Consider the following 21,053-nt stretch of genomic DNA (forward strand, 5'->3'; position numbering starts at 1 on the left):
ACTAAGTGAGACCGACATAAAATCCATAGTCTCACTATCAGCAAGTGTTTCCTTTAGTGGAGAGTTTGAATCAGTCCAACTCCAGAGCTTCGGTTTCAGTGCTTTACTCAGAGAAGTAACTGAGCTCAGGGCAGCGTGACCAGGCAAAGGGAAAAATCATGACTGCATGCAGATCATCTCACAGTTTCAGCATTTCCTGAACATCCAGCAGCTCTCATCTGACTGACCATTTCAGATTAAAAAGCCCTTGACTGCGGACTTTTCTGGCAATCGAACAGCTGACATTTCAACAAAGGACGAATCTCCTAAAACTCCAAAATCAGTCTGTGGCTGGTTAGTAATTCTCATAAGTGATGACATTTCCTGGCTTAAATCAGACATATTCAAACATTTAGTAATGATTTATTTATTTTTTTTACAGCACGACTTCTGCTATACAAACAGAAAAACTAACTAATAGAAATGCCGTCGAGTATTACTCAGCTGCCATGTGTGCCTTTGATTAAGAACATTCAGGGGTAGAGAAGAGACACAGCAGCAAACAGCGAAACGAAGCAGAAACACGCAAGAACAACACAAATTCTCTTCCACATCGTTTTTCATGTTTTTAGCTCCGTATTAATCAGATTGGTCTGACATGCCACGGATGTAATTTTTCCTCCTGATTTTCAGTTCATTTGTCACATTGTGAATTTCGACCTCAGAAACACGACAAAAACACCGAAAGTCCATCAATCACCCTGGCGCAGCGAAGCAGAGAGAATGAATAATTAACTAAATGAAAAATAGAAAAAGTGGGATATTTTTGTGTACAGGAGCAAAATGGGCCTTTTCTGAATAAGAATATCAATATTAGAATATGACCTGGAAGTTTTATGGGAAATTGGGACAAAAGACAACAGTTTTATACAATCCCAGACTTTTAAAAAAAAAGTTTCAAGTCTTAAATTTTATACCTATTTTGATCCCCAAAAACAGTTTCCACCAAGTCCAAGTATTTTTTAGGATCTATTCTAAACAAAACAATATATTGAGATTAAGCTGGATTTTGCCACTTTCGTAAAATTTTTGTCAAAAGATGATTTAGGCATTACGACATTATTTTAGGAAGGTCACCATCGTTTTTTTAGTCATATGGTACAAAAACAAACAAACAAAAAATAACTATATTATTAGTGCTCAGCTCTACATTCTTCAACAAGATGCAGTTGATGAAATTCCACGTTTGTCATTTAGTGACCAATAAAAGGTCCTACTTGCCACAAAGCTTAAATCATCCTAACGTGGCTTTTAAGACATGACAGACTTCATTATGTTCAAATTGTCTCCACAGTCACCAGATTTCAATCCAGTGAAACGACTGGATCTCATCTGACACACAGACTTTATGTGTGTCCACACGACAAATCTGCAGCAAGTGTAATAGTTTGTAATGTCAACATGGACCAAGTTCTCAAAACAGAGAGTGAAGCAGATGGACGTTTTGGCTTCATTTTTGCGCCCCATGAAAAAACTGGAGTTGTTTCAACATGACAGAAATCCACTTTCATATTTGCTCCTATCTAAATCAAAACCAATAATAAAAACAATCTCATTTCATGTTTTTTCATAAAGTTGCAAAGATTATCATTTCCTTCAGAAATATTTTTTTTTTCCTACTGGTCATCACTTATTAATAGAAACCAATTATATCTTTACTTCTGAAGGAAGACCCTCAACAACCAGAGATGTAGAACTTTAAGCACTCAAAAATGTCACGAGTCGTGATTGTGCCTGGGCGAGTATAGCAAAATCAAAGAGAGTTCTTCAAATTGGTTTCCTTCAGACTTTCACACATCTTGAACTTCTTTTGCATCATTACATTCACATGTGTTGTCTGTGATTATCTTAAGAAAAACAGCCGTCTTTATCCTGAGCTGGAAAACAAATAAACCAGGCCACTTTGCCACAAGTTTATGTCTGTAAATTGAAAGCTTTTCCTTCCGAAATATATTGTTACTTAAGTTAACCTTTTGTTCGTCTTTCTGTTTGTTTTGTTTTTATGATTTTTAATTTGCAACCAAAAAAAAGGGGTCAATATTCCAACGCGAATTAGGGGAGCAATTAACCTCTGCCTGTTATTTCAGATTTTGCTTTGGAAACATTTGATGTGAGTTTCCACGTGGACAGAATCAACTCTGGCAGTTTACCCTCTTGTTTTACGGTTTATTTGAACCATGATGATACAGGCGCATGGCTCTCTAGTTTTCTGCTGCTTTTAGCTGAAAATGAGCCACTGCAAATATCGGGAGGGCGGCGAAACCCGCACACAAGCACGGAGCCGCACGTGAGATCCGAACATAAAAGCACGGAACGTGTGTGCAAACTCTGTCTCACACCGTCTTGAAAATCGACAAACCTGCCCTTCTGCCCTTTGTACAGATTCGCACTTGACACGTTGTCATGAACTCACCAACTGCCAGTTTTCAGTTGAGCGCAAAATCCTCGATTGGCAGCGACCCTTGGCTTTTCTTTAGTTCCCAAACACATGAAGCGACCTCATCAATTAAATCCCTTTCGGTATTTTTTTTTCTCTAAATAAAGGCTTCAAAACACATCGGTGCCAATAAATGCTGCATGCTTGGCTTTTCTCTTCATGACTCATGTGTAAGCATTATTCGGGAACTTCATTTTTAAGTAAAAGTTACTTCGCTACTTAAGAAAATCTGTCAAACCCACCAATGATAAAATCTCAACAGTTTATTACTTTTTGACAGTATGGGGATGCACTCGGTTTTACATTCAACTCCGAGATCACAACAAATGGCCTCCTAAATGACGCATGATGCTTGTTAATCTCTCAAGAAATGACTAATTTATGAATTATTAAGTATGTTGTACAGCCTTTGCAGACCAATAATGATGTAGCCCTCACTTAAGCAATGTCAGTAAATAAGTGAGTTTGGGTTCTCTATTTCAGTATACTCTCTTGACTATTTAATTTGAATCTCTCTCTAATACTTTTGGATCGATCAGCATTGGACGTTACAAAAGTAAGTTACACTTCACACCATGTAAAGTAAACCATACAAACCCTCCTTTAATTAGGCAAAAATAATAATAAAATAAAGAAATGGCAGGTTTTGGGTTTCAGGCAAAACAGAAAAAACTGAGTATTACAATGAATCTGCATATACCCCACTGTTGTAAAACCTAAATCTAATGCCTGCAGAAAATGCACCTTACGTTGCAGGCCTGTGTAGATGCTTGAATGTAGGAGTCCCACCGACTCAACAGTCCAGAGCCTCTTCACTCAAAGAGCAAAATATTAAAGTGCAACTCAGTACCTTGGTAATCGTGATTTCCCACAGATGAATTCTTCGTCCTGTGGTCCAAGAAGACCTCTCAGCAGCCTGAAGAAACAGCAGTTCACGAACGATGCAGTTGTGTGGTTTCCATGTGCTCTCCACGTGCTCCACCAGGCCCTCAGTTCCCACGTTGCCAGAGGTACTCTGAGCGACGCGGGCGCTCAGAGTGACTATCTGGAGTCCGAGTCCTCGTTTCCCATGTAGCCAGAGGTACTCTGAGCGACGCGGGCACTCAGAGTGACTATCTGGAGTCGTCTCTCGTTATCCTGTCCGGTAACGATCTTCTGTAGCCCTTTAAGTTTCACTGTAACAGCGAAACAGCAGCTTACAGCAGTCCATATTAGCGAACAGCTAGGTTAGCTTCGCTCTAGCTCTCGAGTACATACAGCGACAAAGAAAACACATTGAAACTCTACTGTGTCCTGCTAACTTGCATACTGTATATTTTAACTTCTCCAGACGACAAGTTTGTGCTTACTCACGTCGAAACCAGCTAACTGCTCCTTCTCTGCTATCTCCTCTCACACCGAACCAAACTCTCACGCTCAACCCAACTCTTCTTCTCCTGTTCTTTCTTTTCTTTTTTTCTCCCTACCTTCACAGACCGTACTCCCGTAGGAAAATACAATTTTCACTGGCAATTCCCCACAAACTAAAGATAACTTATTTTAAATAATGTAAACACATTTTTAATAACTTTATATGAACTTTAAAATGTTAATGGAAATATAAGGACAGAATAAATTAACTTACCCTTACCATTTATTATCTTAGACTTCTCATTTTTTTACTATACGGGTTACAATGAATTGATAAATGTTTTAGTTAAAAGGCAAAAATGGAGATAAAAGCTACAGAGTTCTTGTCAAATATTCACCCACCATCAATAAATAAGAGCCTAATAGCTGCTGTTTAATGGCTTATTAGTTATTAATGAAGTGTTCTCAGCTGTATTACTACCTATTAATAAATATTTAATGATTGGATTTTAGGAGTATAGACAATAGAAAGATGGGACTTTTAGTGTAAAGTGGTACATATTTATCATTTTGTGGATTCCTAGCATTGAGGTTAGACCAAGATAGTTTTAGAACCCGATAAAGATAATTTATCAGGTTCTAAAACAGTGGTCCCAAAACTACGGCCCGCGGGCCGGATCCGGCCTGCCTCCACATTTGGTCCGGCCCCCTGAACAATACCAGACAGCATTTAGATTTTTTTTCATATACCGTATTTTCTGGACTATAAGCCGCTACTTTTTTCCTAAGCTTTGAACCTTGCGGCTTTTATGTGGATTTTTCTTCAACCACCAGGGGGCTCTTTAGCAGGAAGTGAATCTTTGAAAGTCAAAATTGGAAATACAAGAAGAAAGCGCCCATTAAAATGGAATTAGGTTTTAATAGGGAATTGAAATTTAAGAATGTTATTAATCAGTTAAATGGACCTTACCAAGCTCCGCCCAGAAATGCCCCTCGACAGTCCCACGTGACTGCATTGCTCACAAACAAAGCCTCGCGGGACTTAGTTTCTATGTCTAAACATGGCATATTTCATTTCAACTGACTCTCTACGGGGTATTTCTGAATCGATTAGTGTTGGATTTCTGCCGGATTTTCAAAAAATATCAGCCACGGCCCACGACAATGGACAGAGGAACCAACAAGTTCATATCATCTTTTTTGGACGACATCAAGGTGTTTGAGCCACAGAATGCCTCCAACATTGTGCGAGTCACAGCTAAATGCTACAGATCGATGAGGAAAACAGCAGATCCTCACACCCTCAGCATAAATATAGCTGTGGACAAGATCACTGATGCCTACTGTTCTTGTAAGGTAAGTCGAGCATTCATGGTTTAGAGGGTTACTTTTGAAATTACTGATTTCTGTTGTTTGCAAATGTTTCAGTGTGCCTAGACCTGATACTCGGTACTCGGTGCTAGCGTAGCTAACACGATTACAGTTTAGTAAAAAGCCTTTTCAGGTGAAATAAAATCTTTAATGTAGCTAACACGATTACAGTTTAGTAAAAAGCCTTTTCAGGTGAAATAAAATCTTTAATGTATGTCAGATACGGTACATGTTGCAAATTGATCTGTTCAGCTAACGTAAAGCTGTAACAGACAGGCTTCAGGGTGTAGAAGTTGTATCGGTACTGCCATTATGCTGTACTTGGCTAAAAGGTTTTCATAATGGATGTGTTTATTATTGACTTTATTTTTTTCATTCACTAAACACAAAGAAAGCAAAGCAATAATACTTACGCCAGCAGACACTTTGTTCTTATTGACGGTTGAGCTGCAAATGCAGTCGTGCACAAGCGTTAATCCAAGCAAGGCTTTCCGTTTCAGATTTTGGAAATCTGTGAATTTTAGTTCCACAAACACGATCAGGATACCTGACATCGCCTGTACAGATACCCCACTGAGAATCTTTTTTTTTCAAGTCCTGACGCAAAAACGTTTTGTCGGTCTGGTAGTCCACAATGTACATTAGCATGAGTTTGTGAGACGGTAACCCACGTGATAGCTGCGCTGTGACGTCAAATGGGCATTAGCCAATGAAACGCAGACCCTGTGGTAAGGTCCATAGCCCTGAGGGGAAAAGAAGATGTATTTTTTTTTTAATAAAACTGGGATCATTACGAGAATTTGAGGTATAGATGTTAAGATCCAATAGATGGCAGTAGTGCAACAATAATGGATGCAAGCTGCCGTTAAAATCTAAAGAAGAAGAAGAACAGGAAGAAGAAAATGAAAAAGAACGCTTATTTTCATTTAGCACATGCTAGAAGCAGACACGAAGCATCAGCACTTTTACTGTTACAGTTACCGTTCGGAAACTACCATAATCAGTTCAGTTAAATCTAAACTTGGCAACTTTTTATTTTTCTACCGTAATAAATGTGATATTCAATTGACCTGTTATGACTCAAATTTTGGGTGTCCGCCCCCCTCTGCTGCTGCTGCTGCTGCACGGAAAACCTGGAGCGGCAGAGATAACTGCAGCTTATAGCCCGGTGCGGCTTATAGTCCGGAAAATACTGTATTTATTTCATAAATAGTGTTATTTCTTGGATTTTTTCTGTGAATAACCCAGAGAGAGTTATTTGATTGTGCTTTCTGGAAAACAATAAATTTTTACATTTAGGCAGTCCTGCAATTGTCTCACTTTTTCTGTTACAAACTGACTCCGGCCCCCCAGCAGAGAAGGGAAAAGTTATGTGGCCCTCACAGGAAAAAGTTTGGGGACCCCTGTTCTAAAACCTCCTCGATTCTGCCAAGGAGGTGGACAGAGTCCGCCCATCCTTCCCCTGTCTGTACCTACTTACACAGTGTAGGTATATGCAGGAAGACTGGTCATCCTGCATAATGACCACGATAATAGAGAAAAAAACCTGGTCATTAGGCAAGTGTCTTGGTACAACCAGAAGAGTGTACCCCATTCCATCCCAGGACAACAAACCTTAAACCCATGGTGCATCACCTTGCAGTCTGTGTTTGATAGTTGCTGCCGCTGTTGTTTTTAAGGTATTTAAGTTGGGCTCTAAACACTTTTTCTAATGTACGTTTGCATGTCCCACCGTGGGGGATCCTGGTTTCCTAGTGTTTTTGCAAAATGTGAGAACTCTTAAAGAAAATGTGTCATGCGCGCGGCTTCAGAACTGTGTGGCTTTTCAGTTCAGTCTTTTCATCACCTGTCTTTTCGCCTGACATCCAGAGACAGACAAGCGAGGGGGAAGTGAAGGTGTGTCAGGCTCTGTTGACGCGATTCAAAAACAATGACAGAGCAGCACAGAAATCTGTTACAGAGTTGGGAGATGAAAAAGCTAAGGGCCGTTGGTGGGTGGGGGATGGAGATCTGCTTTGGTTGGACCAGGATGCTGAGTTTGTCTCTGAACTAAACTTCTTTCACATAAGCACAAATTCTCAAAGAGTATCATAGGCCCAAGGAGTTGAAAATATGGAGAAGATACATAACCAACCGACACAATTGATTTGGCACCTTTTCCTACAGTCTGTCTACATCCGTTTGCCATCCAAGATGGAGCTGAGAGGAGAGAAAAGGAGGGTGTGTTAGTCACGTGACTGGCAAAGAGCGATACCCCCTTGGAGATATCCAAAATGACTAAAACTATTTAATGTGGCAGTGTTTAAAAGAAAACAAAAACACATTATTCACAAAACATTGAGAATGTTCTCCTTCATTCTCGATGAAATCAAAGAAGAAGCATGTCAAGACACAACGGGAAAGTTTCAAAACCTTTTGTCTGCCAATTTGTTTAAAATATAATGTTCATTAATAGCAATAAGAAGAAAACAGAATATCAAAGCCAATTGTTCTGTGGCCACCCATGAGTTGTCACTTTGCTTCATGTAACTGACCCCATTGACTCTGTTAGCAGCTGGGGAACACCTTGGATCCCTCTCACCCGTGTGCTGACTGTACATTAAGCTCCGCTGCGCTCACATGTGGCACCCAGGCCCTGATTTTGGCCCATGCTGTTTCTGCTGGTTCTCAGACCCACTCTGTTATTTCTATTTTTTCTTTCTTTTTGTACTCGTAGGAGAGCTGATGTCATAAATTAAACATCGCTTGCACGTTGTAATAATTAGAAACCAGCAGGACGTGCTAATCAGAGGCTCAGGATGAGAAGTGAAGTTCAAGGGATGGAGCACATGCCAGCTTATGCATGGGTGGTGTCACCATGTATGAGACAAATCTGTCCATATTGTGGGCCCGAATGAAAATTAAGTGATTTTATTGAGGGAAGAAAGGAGGCGTCACAAAGTTACACTGCAACATCTTACTGTTTACGGTCTCATTTCTAGTGCAAATGCCTTATACTTAGTATACGTAATTTTTACTTTGTTATAAGTGAAAAAAATCTGTCAGTAGAACTAATACTTTTTCCTCAACATTAAATTATTTACTTAAAACAAGTTCCTATATCTTGCCAAGAAGTCACTTGTAAGTCAGCTTTGTGTTAATTCAAGTGTGCTAAGATATTTGCTTTGCAGTCAGTAGCGTGTCAAGTAGCGTCGACCCCAGGTATTTCAGCTTCCTAAGACGCATTTTTAGACATTAATATTTTAGACATCATCTACAGAAAGACATATTGGCTAATTTTCCACAAATTATTAGGCGATACACAGCACAGAAAAATATTGCTTCAATATCCTGAGGTATTTTCATAGTCCACAAATTTTTTAACAAATTTGAGGCCAGATCTTAAGGAAAGCAATTTATTTCTCTTCCTTACTGTCACCATGAGAAGAAAGACATTTAGATACAATTTTCAGCAGCGACTCAGAAATCGAGACTTGAGCATTATGCTGGCCTAGAAACTGCAGGAACACCATTATCACCGTCTACAGCAGTGGTCCCCAAACTACGGCCCGCGGGCCGGATCCTGCCCGCCTTCACATTTGGTCCGACCCCCTGACCAATACCAGAGAATGTTTAGATTTTTTTTCATATACCGTATTTTACGGACTATAAGGTGCTTATATGTGGATTTTTCTTCAACCACCAGGTGGCTCTTTAGCAGGAAGTGAATCTTTGGAAGTCAAAATTGGAAATAAAAGAAGAAAGCGCCCATTAAAACGGAATTAGGTTTTAATAGGGAATTGAAATTTGAGAATGTTGTTGATCAGTTAAATAGCATTGAGGGAAAAAGAAGATTTTTCGTTTTTTTAAAATAATACTGGGATCATTATGAGAATTTGTAGTATAGACATTAGGATCCAGTAGATGGCAGTAGTGCAACAATAATGGGTGCAAGCTGCTGTTGAAATCTAAAGAAGAAGGCGCCTATTTTCATTTAGCACATGCTAGTATCAGACACGAAGGATCAGCACTTTTACTGTTACAGTTACCGTTCGGAAACTACCGTAATCAGTTCAGTTAAATCTAAACTTGGCAACTTTTTATTTTTCAACCCTAATAAATGTGATATTCAATTGACCTGTTATGACTCAAATTTTGGGTGTCCACCCCCCTCTGCTGCATCGTTGTGGAAAACCTGGAGCGGCAGAGATATCTGCGGCTTATATGTGTATGTTTAAAGGTTGTTTTTTTTTAACTTTGGGGATGCGGCTTATAGTCCAGAAAATACAGTATTTATTTTATAAATAGTGTTATTTCCTGGATTTTTTCTGTGAATAACCCAGAGAGGGTTATTTGATTGTGCTTTCTGGAAAACAATAAATTTTTACAGTTAGGCGCTCCTGCAATCGTCACACTTTTTCTGTTACAAACTGACTCCGGCCCATGGATGAGACAAATTAATCCTCCTCAAATAAAAAAATAATGTGTTTGACTTCAAATGCATGTAGAATGTCTGGAGGAGTCTCTGTAAACCTTAAAAACAACAACAACAACAACAACAACAAAAAACACTATATAAACCGTCTAGCATGTGGTGTTACCATTATGCTGCTCCATTGCCAGTAATGCCAGTAGTGTTGGGTTGTAAAAATTAGATGCACTACGGACTGGAGACCTCTTAATCCTTCAACTTCACCTTAAATCTGCAGATATATGATGAAACGTTGGGCTCAGTGTGGTGTTCCAGCTACACAGGACTCCCAAAACACGTCAAAACGCATGTACAACTTCATTATGATATTAACTTACTTTTCTCAGTGGCAGCAAGTCATTCACCTTTTCTCTTTCTTTTTCGTTTTTTTAAAGAATTTTTGGCTCTAGTGGCGCAAAATTTGAAAGTACGAAGACAGAAAGAGAGAGAGGACATGCGACAAAGATCACCAGGCCGGTAAATCCAACCTGCGACAAGGACTAGGGCCTCCTTGCGTGGGGTGTTGCTGAACCCCTGCGGCACCCCAGAACCCCCAGTGAGTCATTCATAACATCCATACCGGATCACAGTGACTACTCTATTAACTATTCCCGTCCTTGATCGCTTCACTCCTCGCTCCTTTATTCTTTCATAGTGAGCGAGCTTCGGCTGTCAGAGAACATTACATTATTATAAGTCTCCTTATACATGGGTAAATAGTGCCTTTGGCAATTAAAGTCGCCACTACAAGCAGCCGACAGGGCGGAGCTGGGCTCGCTGGGGTGGGGAAGGAGACATGGTTAGTTAATATCTTAGATGACAAACACCAGCTTTGGCACCTACTACATATTCTTTCTTCTTTTGCTGAGCGTTTTTATTTCAGGGAGGTTTTTTTTCTTTTTTTCACGAGACTATAAATCCAAATCCGAGGGCTCAGGCTGTGATGCAGTAAATTACACAAAGGGAAAACTCTTGCTTTTAAAGTTTTCTCCCTTAGATTATAATTTTATGGTTACATGTTAAGGTGTAAATTTAGCACCTGAAACGACACTGCTGCTGCTACCGTAGAAACTTTGTCGAGCAATAAATAGCGCGCTTCCCACTAAACGCAGATTGCTCGGCAGCTTCGAGTAATTCACAGCGACATCAAAAGCAAGAGAAACGTCTAGTTCTTTCAAGTGTCTCTTTAATACAAACATGTAAAGGCATGCTTTCTTTTTAATCTCTTTGAAAGTTTAAGAGTTCGCTTTTTACCGTTTCTTTGCAGTTAACCTTTCGCACGTGACGTCTTCGGAGGTCAAAACATTTCAACAACTCTTCACGTTCGAAATCCTCACAAAGCCTAATTTCCTCACAGGTTGTTGTGCTATATGTCTTGTCGAGCCAATTGAGCACACACACACACACGCACGCACGCACCCCCCCCCCCACACACACACACACACACACACAAGCAAACAGAGACTCTACAAAAAAAAATTGCCTGGAGGATTACCGAAGCACTTCTTCTCAATGGTTTCTCCTTGAGCTGTTGTGGTTTCAACTAATCCCGTGTCAGTCAAGTGTCTTCGAGAGCTCTTTCCACAAGTGACCTGGGCCAATTAAAGCCTCATTTAAAAAGGGGCGGGGGGAGAAAAGAAAATCCAATAAGATTTAAGAGGCGAGTTAACTCTTATAAGAAAAAAATATTTTTTTAATTAGTTCAATGTTATTTTGTGGGAGAAATTTTGATATGCACATACAGATTATTTCCTGCAGTACAGTGTCATAACATACAATTTAGCAAAGGTGAGCTGCAGATATTGTGAGTTTATGAACTAAGGTTAAAAAAAATAATAATTGTCTCACAGTAAGCCTGAGGATCAAGCTAATGCCATAGGACGTCCTGTACTTTTGGATAATAAGCATGTATCTAAATTCAAAAGAATAAAAAAATATATATACTTTGTCAAAAACATAATTATTAACTGAATAGTACAATTTGGTTCTAAAATGTGTGCCGTCGTTATCTTTCTATCGCTATTTTATCCAGTGGGGACTCGTACCCACCTGGAGTGGCCATCACATTGCAGGGTCATAATTTGTGAAACTTGATACCAAACTGCCAAAACCGAGAGACACATATTGCCAACAAACAAACCACGATCCAATAACAAAGCCCTGAAGAACTCTGGGGAGGGGGGAAACAAAACTTGTTGAAATCAGCCATTTAGTGGTGTAGAAATTTGTTAACAAGTGGAGGAAATTCAAACAACTGCAAGTATTTACATCTTGTCAACCAAAATAAAAGTCAACCCTGAAAGCAGACAGCAAGATGCTAATAAAGGTCTACGAAAACCCTCTAATGTCGTTATGAGACACACAGCAGGCCTTTGCTGTTATTAATGCGAAAGTAGCAATAGTGGCAGCATATTCAGAATACGACTGCAAAAACATATTTTTTCATAGATCTTCAAGGAGGAAAGTTTGGAGAAAGTGAATGTCACACCAGCTACGAAGCATGGAGCTGGAGGTGTAGTGGTTTGGGAGGTTTTCAGGGATGTTTGAGAAAGTAAATGTAAAAAAAACAACAACAACAACAACAAAACATTAACCCCCAAACCAAGCAGCCCAGATCTTCACCTCATTGAGACGCTGAGGTTTGATTCAAAACTTGGGGCAAACATTCTTGAGATGAACGTGAGAGACAAGTAGATGGCTACCTGAAGTGCATTCAAGCAAATGAGGTCAGTCTAGCTATCAGGTGGCAGGGTGTCCTAACTTTTTTATCACCTAGAAAACACACTGGTATTTATATATCTGTTTCCGGAGTAAAGCAACCTTTATTTTAGTTGCCGAAGTGCAATGAAATCATTTTCTCCAAGGCTGACAGATGAGCTGATGACGCACGAACATTTCTTAGTAAAGCATTTAATGATTTCGCATAAATAAACGCCTTAAAAAACACTTTAACAAACAGCTGTGTGTTATATTAAGTGGTTGTACAAGTCTGTAGAAAATATTTAACATCTTATATTGATAGATATCTCAAACAGCTCTGACATTATTCAGCAGCGGCAACAACATTTCTATAAAAGAGTTACCGTAAATAAAAAATAAAAATAAAAGTAAAACATAAAATGCAATAGCCACAAGCCAAACAGTGACAACTAAACGAATAACACTTGGGAAGTGTGTAAGCAGATGTTCTGCTTTTCTGGAAGAGCACAAGTTGGATCAAGCTCCCAATTGTTTAGAGAGGAAGGCTGCAGCCCCGCTGAGCTCCACGATCATGTCGAACACAAGAGTCTGCCACATGGCGGATTAACTTAACTCCTTCTGCTCTCTGACAAAGTCATGCGGTTTTTTGAAGAATCACAACCAAAGCCCGAGCCTAACCTTTAACCCCCCTCTCCACTCGCTGGCACATACATCGAAGGCGCACAAGGCTGAACATGCACGCATCAGCGTCTTTTTTGGGGGGGGGGTTTAATTTAGCTCATACCCTCTGATTTGCTCATTCTTGGCACCGGCGTTTAGTTGGCCTCTTTTACAAGAGGAAATCTGCGCCTGCAATTTTTTCCAGCGCAGCATGTTCAAGGAGATGAGCAGTAGCTGGAAGCATGTGCGGATAGGTGAGAGTGACTCACCGAGCGTCCTCTCATTGACGGAGGATGCCTTTTGTCAAACCTTTACAGTTAGAAGTAGGTTTGAGGTGTTCACTATTTTTGCTTCGACTTGCAGAAGTTCGCCCCCTTCCCAAAAAAACCCCCAAAAAACAAAAAACACTGGCCAGATATTTGCCGTGATAAAAATCTGGCAGCAGAAAGAGTCACACATTGTGGAATGGAAAAAAATATATATCTGGTCTTGCCACGGTGCGTCATGCCAAACAGGCTTTAACAACGCATAACAACAACAGTCTGCAGATGACGGACAGAGACAGAGTAAAAGAAAAAAAAAATTAATCTCAAGTTGCTTTCAAATAAACAGAATGATATTAAATGCTGTCAAACAACATAAATGTGTTTCTTAATTGTCAAAAATTACATCCATAAACTTTTTTATTGGCATTTTATGTGATGAACAAGAATAAAAGTGTGCACAATAGAGAACTGCAATGACGAGCAAAAACAATGCATCTCATGCATTTGTATTCACTTTGTAGAACCGGACTGGAACTTTTTTGGCTTGTTTTTCCTTACAAAACAGATCAGACTCGACAGTTTTGCTTCTAAACCAAATTGCTACAAACGGAAAAATATCTGGAGTCAGACTTTGATTCGTTCATTAGGTTTCAGAAGCTTGTCTGCTGTATTTAGAAAAAAGAAATCTAACATCTGAGTTCAAACTGTTTTTTTCCCCGTTTGGCTTCCTGCATTCAAATTTCTCTGATCTAGCACCTTGAGCAAAAAACTAAAGTAAAAAAAAAAACATGATTAAAGTGAAGTCCTCCTGCTTTTAACTCTGTTCTATAATTTGTCTCCATCAGAACGTAGAAGAGCAATGTTTTGACAGGAGATCTGTGAAAAATATCGGTTGGATCTGAAAGGAATGAAAACATATAAAGTGGAACTTTGAATACGTGTAATTTGGCTTGTGTAAACTTTAAAAGTTTCTTAACAAACGGAGCAACAGGTTTACATACGGCCACAGATAGAAGATTTTCAGGGAGCTTCATTTATTGTTTTTGCTTGTTCAGACAGTCTGGTTGTCTTTTTCGTTGCCATGACTTTAAACCGCCGTGTTTAAATATAGTTTTATAGTCAGCAAAATGAGCAAATAGAGAATATTTTCAGAAACCTTTATTTATTTGGCAACGCGATGCAGGGAACTTAATGATATGCTCAGCGCTGTGAAATTGCTAACCCTTTAAATTGTTTTGTAATCGTCAAAAATTACAGCCATAAACTTCTTTATTTTCATTTTATGTGATGAACAGAAATAAAAGTGTGCATAATAGAGAACTGCAATGACAAACCTTTTTTTAAATTTTTTTTAATTAATGAAAATCCAAAAATAATGCATCCCATGCATATGTATCCAACCGACACCTTGTAGAACCAGACTGAAACTTTTTTGGCTTGTTTTTCCTTCCAAAACAGATCAGACTTGATCAGATTGAATAGAGATCATATTATGTGAACATTTTTCTAAAAATCTCAATTGGATGTAGGGCTTGACTTTGACTGTGCCACTCTAACGTGAACATGCTATCATTTGTACCATTTGATTGCAGTTCTGCTGTATGTTTAGAGCGACTGCAAGGCAAATTTCCCCCTTAGTCAAGTGTTTTGCTGCCTCTAAAATTGCCTATCATCCAGAATTGATGAGTAGTGTTAGCATTATTCATCATAGCATTGTGTAGCCTGGTCAAAACCAAGTTTATTACTCAATCTCTAATGTTTTTGCCCGTGATGTATGCAATGTGCCAGTTCTACCTTATAAACAACCGTCCTCCACTGCGAAGAGAGACGTGTCGATCCGAACGGGGGCGGCTGATCGTGTCACCTTAGTATTTGGAAGTGTGGCCGACACTCACTGAACAGCTACGTTCACCTTCTGCGTTGCCATTGCTAAAACTATTTGCGGGCAGACTACAATTCTAAAACAGTACAAAAATACAACAAAAATAAATAAAATCACAACATTGTCGTTCACAACTTCTCCTTCTCTTCATCAATTGACCCAGAAGAAATTCTACCAGAGGAATCAAAGTCAATGGGTGAAACCCCAGTGAAGCGAGATTTGACACGAGTGGAATAGCATTGGAAGGCAATGGCTGGGTTAAACGGTTTACACAAGACCAAAAGGTTCAGTTTTAGTCTCATGTAAAACTAGAAATAAAAAATAAAAAAAACATCTTCTGAATGTTTGCTGTCTTTCCAAGAGTGGCTTTCCTCTTGCCAGTCTTACTTAAAGCGTGGCTCACACTGTACGATATAATCAATGCTGCGTCTTTTATTTCTTGATGTGTTTGTTGGACCTTTCAGCGAGTGTGTTCAGCAGTCTAGAACCTTCTATTGTGCAGTTTGTCTGGATTTACTAAATTGAGCTCGGATACTGAGATATGTTCAACTCCTGCACACACACACAAAAAATCTGTCCAAGCTATTAGGGAATCTTGTCAATTCCCTCCCGTTCAGTTCCTCCATTGTTTGCTCATAAAACCTCCATAATGACTACGTAGCATTACACTTTGGCAGCTATCATTTCCATTACAAATACCTTACAAGCTGCTGGCAAACACCAAGGGCTTCAGAGATATTTTATTTGACATCCTGAGAATCACAATGAGTTACTTGAGCATTGGATGACAATATGGGTCATGTTCTGTATTAGATCCTCATATGGCTTTAAATCCAGCACTAACACCTTGTCAGAGTAGATGTGGAGTTACTACATCAGGATCGCTGATCAACAATTTCCTGTTTCAGACACTGGATCCTTTCTTTTTTTCCCTCGTAGGGGCTTTTATTTTATTTTATTTTATTTTTTGATTCATGATTAAAGTCAAAGAGACATGAATTATAGTCATTGTTATTCCAGCATCAGTTTAGTCAGGATGTTTTTGATTAAGTTCAAACAATAGGGAGGGGCTTACAAGTATATTTTTTTCAAACTTTGAAAACAGAACTGTCTAATGTCATTATTATCAATAAGAATGGCAAGTTAGATTTTTTAAGAACTATTGCGTGGATTGATATGTCACAGTCAACGTTTCTCTCAGCTTAAACATAAAATAGCACAAAGTCAATGAGATGAAAATTAGGAGTCAGAAATAAATATGAGTAATTCTAAAAAGTGGGGTCTGTTCTGGGTTTCGGAAAACAACTGCAGACATGTCCAGATCTGGCAATCCATCCTAAAAGCAGACAAGATACTAAATAAAGTCTACAAGAAAACAACAAAAAAAACCCCATAAAATGTAATTTTACCTACAGAAGGCTATTTGCCTATACATAAAGAAAGAGACTGAATACGTAAAACTTCTGAAGGAGAAATATTTCCTGAACAGAACAGTCAGAACTGTGGCAGCGTTTTAGGCAGTGAAGCGGGAAACATGTTGGTGTATTTTCCAATAGATAGAGGAACCTCAAACCAACCGCGAAGCTTAAAAGAATCATGGTTCGAGGATGCTTTGTTGCAGCAGGTCATGGCCACCTCACAATCGTAGAGCCTGTCATGAATTCCACCGATTATCACAAAATTCCTGAAGAAGATGTGAGGACCTCTGTGATTAAGTTAGCCCTGGAGCGGAACATGTTTTCTAAAAAAAAGAAAAAAAAATGTAATCCAAAAATCCAATCTTTTCCATCAGTATTAGAAAAAACTGCAAAAATATCCTTTTGATTGACATTTTTAATCGCTACGCATTGATTAATTGAACATGTTGTGAGATCTTGTTGTGAGGTCATGATCTTTTACTGTTAATGTATGTCCACCTCATTACTGGAGGAGCCATAACAGTTTATGACACACCTGCCCTGCTGGAGCTGGAATGAGATTAAGTCTGTTATGTTTGCAGAAAATCTGCTGAATTTTTTTTTAGATCTCAATTGAAGAAGACATAAGAAAGTAGGCCTGCAGGATCAATTTGTTCTCTCCATATTTCACACTTTATTGTTCACGCTTTCAAATAAAAACACCCACAATATCATTTTTTCCAGCAACTATGCAAAGGTCGCCTTTATAGTGACAACTTTTATCCAGTCAACAAAGGTGTGTTTGTGTGGATCCCACACATCTCCATCTGCAGAGTTTAGGAAAGAGATGAAAACCTTCCGGTAACTCTAACTCCAAACAGAAATGCTAAACCTGCTGTGTAGAAAGTTCAGCTCAAACCATTTGAGAAGACTCTCTGCCTCGAGTCATTTAAGTTTAATAATTTCAGCAAGGATAGAAACCACAGGTTATTTTAAATTGTTTACTGATACTCTCTCATTTGGGTTTTACCGATTTCCTTTTATTCACATGATCTCTAGTTTTAACTTGAGCTAAAAGAAAGTGTACACGTTTCATCTCAGTTCTTTTAATGACATTTGTTCCCCTAACTAGGTCACTATGCCACCACTGAGGACAATGTTTTTAACTATCTAGACCATTTATCCTGACAGTTGGAATTACATGGCATTTCCTTTCATTGTAAAGACACTGAAAACACAACTACTAGCTCTTTCACGCAAGGCGGCCGCTACAGTTGGCAGCTATTCAAAAGCTATTTTCTTCTGTATGTGGGTGTTGGTGGTGTTGTCTCATTTAAGCTATTTCTTTGGACTTTGATGTGCCCCACACAGTGCCACCTACTGGTCAGTCAATGTAAGTGCAAAAAAAAAGGAAATATTTCCAAACCCACAGTCAGCAGATAGCCAGAAAATAACTGGGCTATAAATTTGTTGTCAGTATAAAAAACCCCCAACAATAACAATGTTGGGAACAGTAATGAACAATTAAGGCTGAAGTCCAAGACATGACAACAAAAAGGTAAAATGAGGATTGTGCCATTGATTAGATCTATGGATGTCAATTTTTAGTTATGTTCTAATTTTTTTAGGACTTTTGTTAAATAACTTTTCCCATTTTCTGATTGTAAAATTTTATCAGGGTTCTTAAAAAAACAGCTCCTGAGACAAATTACTCTAAATTAATATTTTATAATGACTGATTATTTTTTGCGACTGCGAGTAAACATGGTCTCAATTTTTTTCTTCGTCTTTAAATCAATCAGTCAATTCAAAGCAAATCAGACAGAATACCAAATGTTACAGAATTAATCAAAGTGTAGGAAATATACATAAAAAAATAAAAAGTTTGTGCCATGAGTTGTGAGTTTGTGCATGAAATAAAATGCAGATAGGAACAGCACGGATCATGCTGAATGTTGAAGAAAAATAAAAAAAACTTACAAAAACCACAGGGAACACAATGAGCCAGAGCCGAACAAAAGCAGGAATCCAAAACAAAAAAAAGCCAGCAGGGTAAACCAGGGGAGTAGAGGAATTAAAAAGGAAATAACAAAATATGATGGGAGAAGCCAGCAAGGAGGAACTGAGAATGAGTTGTGTTGGTGAGGTTGATTACTGAACAAGGAACAGATGGCTGATTAGAAACGGGTTCCAGGTGTGAGGGGAGAGAAAGAAATAGAGAGTGAGAGAGAGAGAGAGAGAGAGTGAGTGAGTGAGTGAGTGAGTGAGAGAGAGAGAGAGAGAGAGAGTGAGTGAGTGAGTGAGTGAGTGAGAGAGAGAGTGAGTGAGTGAGTGAGAGACGGAGAATTGGCATGGTGTGGGAGAGTACAAAAGGAGGAAATTAATCTAATTCTGAAGAATGTCTAGACATAAGGAACATAATAAAACTAGAGTAATAGAATAACTAGACACAAGAAATAAACACAATAAACTAGAATCACTAAGGAGGACTGAGCTAAAGTGAAACAGAAATAAGGCTGATCTAATCAAAGAGACTGAGGAACAAAGAAGAATCTCAAAGAATCTCAAACTGTGGTTCAGAGAGTCTTTGTTCATTGCAGCAAAGGCAAAATTAAAAGTACAGAATTTATATTTTGTATTTTGAACAAGAGGTGATCAAACAGAGTTAACGCTGGTTAGGAAAACAGTAAACTATAGTCCTGGGGTGTAGTGCTAAACCTGATTCTTAAATTAGAAATCATATTCAACATCATTAGCCAGTTGTTTTAAACAGTCCTGTGTGCTTGCAGTTAATCCCCAATTGTTGGGCATCACACTTTACAACAGAAAAAGAGAAAAAGGTAAATGTATGTCCACCCCCTCTGGGCTCATAGAATGGCGCCCTGGGCTGTGAGCCATATGCTCAACTTCAAGCTCACCTGTCACCGAGTCCCCGATATTCACACCGAACATTCAGACTGACAGCAAAATTAAGATTAAATTCCATCCCATTTAGGCTTTCGTCAGTCTCAAATGCAGTTTGGATTTCGCGCTTTAATCTTTCCCTCAGGCAATGAAAAAAGGGAAAAAGAAGAAGAAGAAGGAAAAAAAGAATCCAGTATGTCGGGAGTTGGAGGCGTGAAAGTTTTCCCTTCAACTTTTCCTCCCTCCCCCGGCCAATAACAGGGGCCGGCTGTAATGAGCGGACTCCTCTGATTTGTCCGGGTCTGCTGTCCGGGACGTGAGTGACAGGCCGGGCGGAGGGGCTGGTAGTTTCCCCACCCCACAACCCCATCAGCATTGCCCCCCTCTGACTTTGACGGGACTCTGCGTGACGCGGCTGAAACAAGGGGGCAACACTTGAGCTCCCAGGCGCAGCGGTGCGGGACAGTTCAGAAGAGCAGAGAGGAGAGGAGCAGTGCGGGGAGAGAGAGAGACGGAGCTCACCCGTCAACCAGCTGGAGGAACCCACACTTACAAAACCCCCTTATGGCTGCTTGAGACGTACCGATACGCCCCCCCTCCCCCTTTTTTCTCTCTTTCTCTGGGACTTCTTTGGACTTCTACTTTTTTTTTTTTGTTTTGCTTTTTTTTTTTTTTTTTCTTCTCTCGTCCTGACCAGAAGTTATAGCAAGTCTAATTAAGTTGCTCTTAGTTGAGAAGTGAATCCACTTGCCGTGGACGGCGCAAGGCGGTCATGGATACCCATATAAGATGGAAAGATAAACGGAGAATAAGGGACGCCCAGATCACTTTAGCGGTGATTCTGCTTTTTGTCACGTCGCGTGCAAGTTCAGGTAAGATGCAGCAGATGCGTTTGGGATCCACTTTGGAAAAAAGTTTTCCCCTCAGTGGGTCACTGATGAGCGCCCCTCCTCCTCTATTAGTGCCTTAACTTATTCAGCTTGCAGGGTCAGGAACTTTAGGGGGACTTTTAAAAGTGTGGAACGTTTTTGCAATTTTTGGAAAAGTTTTTTTTTTTTTCTATTAGGAAGGCGCTAATGATGATTTTGTTGTTGCTCATTGCAGTGGCGCCACCAAGGGTGGACCAAAGGGGGCAATGGTTGCCATTACATATTTGCCAGTCCCTTGCATACCCATAATGTTTTTTTTATTTTTTTTTTTACAAACACTAATTAAAGACACGATAGAACAAGCTTTTACTAGTTGTAAAATGTACTTATTGCAAGTGAATAAATTTGTGCATATATAACTTTTTGTTTTACAGTGTACCACTTTCGACTAACCCCCACTCACTACTGTAAATACATAAGCATGCTAAAACACCTTATGTCCTGCCATGACTTAATTTTTGTGTGCCATTCCATCATCCTTATCAGTGGTCACCCTCTTGCCATCCCTTTTAAAACTTTCTGCAGGTTTTCAGTTATTTACAATCCTAATCATTTCTTGGGGGCGGGGGGCACTTTTCGAATGCTTCGTATTTTTGCGAGCCTTTTTGCAAAACTAAGTTCTGCGGTGTACTTCAAGAAACTTCAGTGAGGCGTTTGCTGCTCCAGTT

General features: G+C 39.4%; 1 protein-coding gene across 2 annotated transcripts in view; it reads left to right on the forward strand.

Moving 5' to 3' along the window:
• Nucleotides 1-19,775: 19,775 nt before the first annotated feature.
• Nucleotides 19,776-21,053, forward strand: part of col5a1 (procollagen, type V, alpha 1) — a 104,254-nt gene continuing 102,976 nt past the window's right edge. Inside the window, exon 1 of one of the 2 annotated variants that reach the window (XM_008423597.3) lies at nt 19,776-20,328. In XM_008423597.3, the coding sequence (XP_008421819.2) occupies nt 20,229-20,328 (100 nt within the window). In that variant the 5' untranslated portion in view covers nt 19,776-20,228. The remainder of the gene's footprint in view (nt 20,329-21,053) is intronic. The other variant, XM_008423596.3, reaches the window with a different exon arrangement.

The sequence above is a fragment of the Poecilia reticulata genome, chromosome 12 (assembly GCF_904066995.2).
Source record: "Poecilia reticulata chromosome 12, P_reticulata-male-v2, whole genome shotgun sequence".
NCBI classification, from domain to species: Eukaryota; Metazoa; Chordata; class Actinopteri; order Cyprinodontiformes; family Poeciliidae; genus Poecilia; species Poecilia reticulata.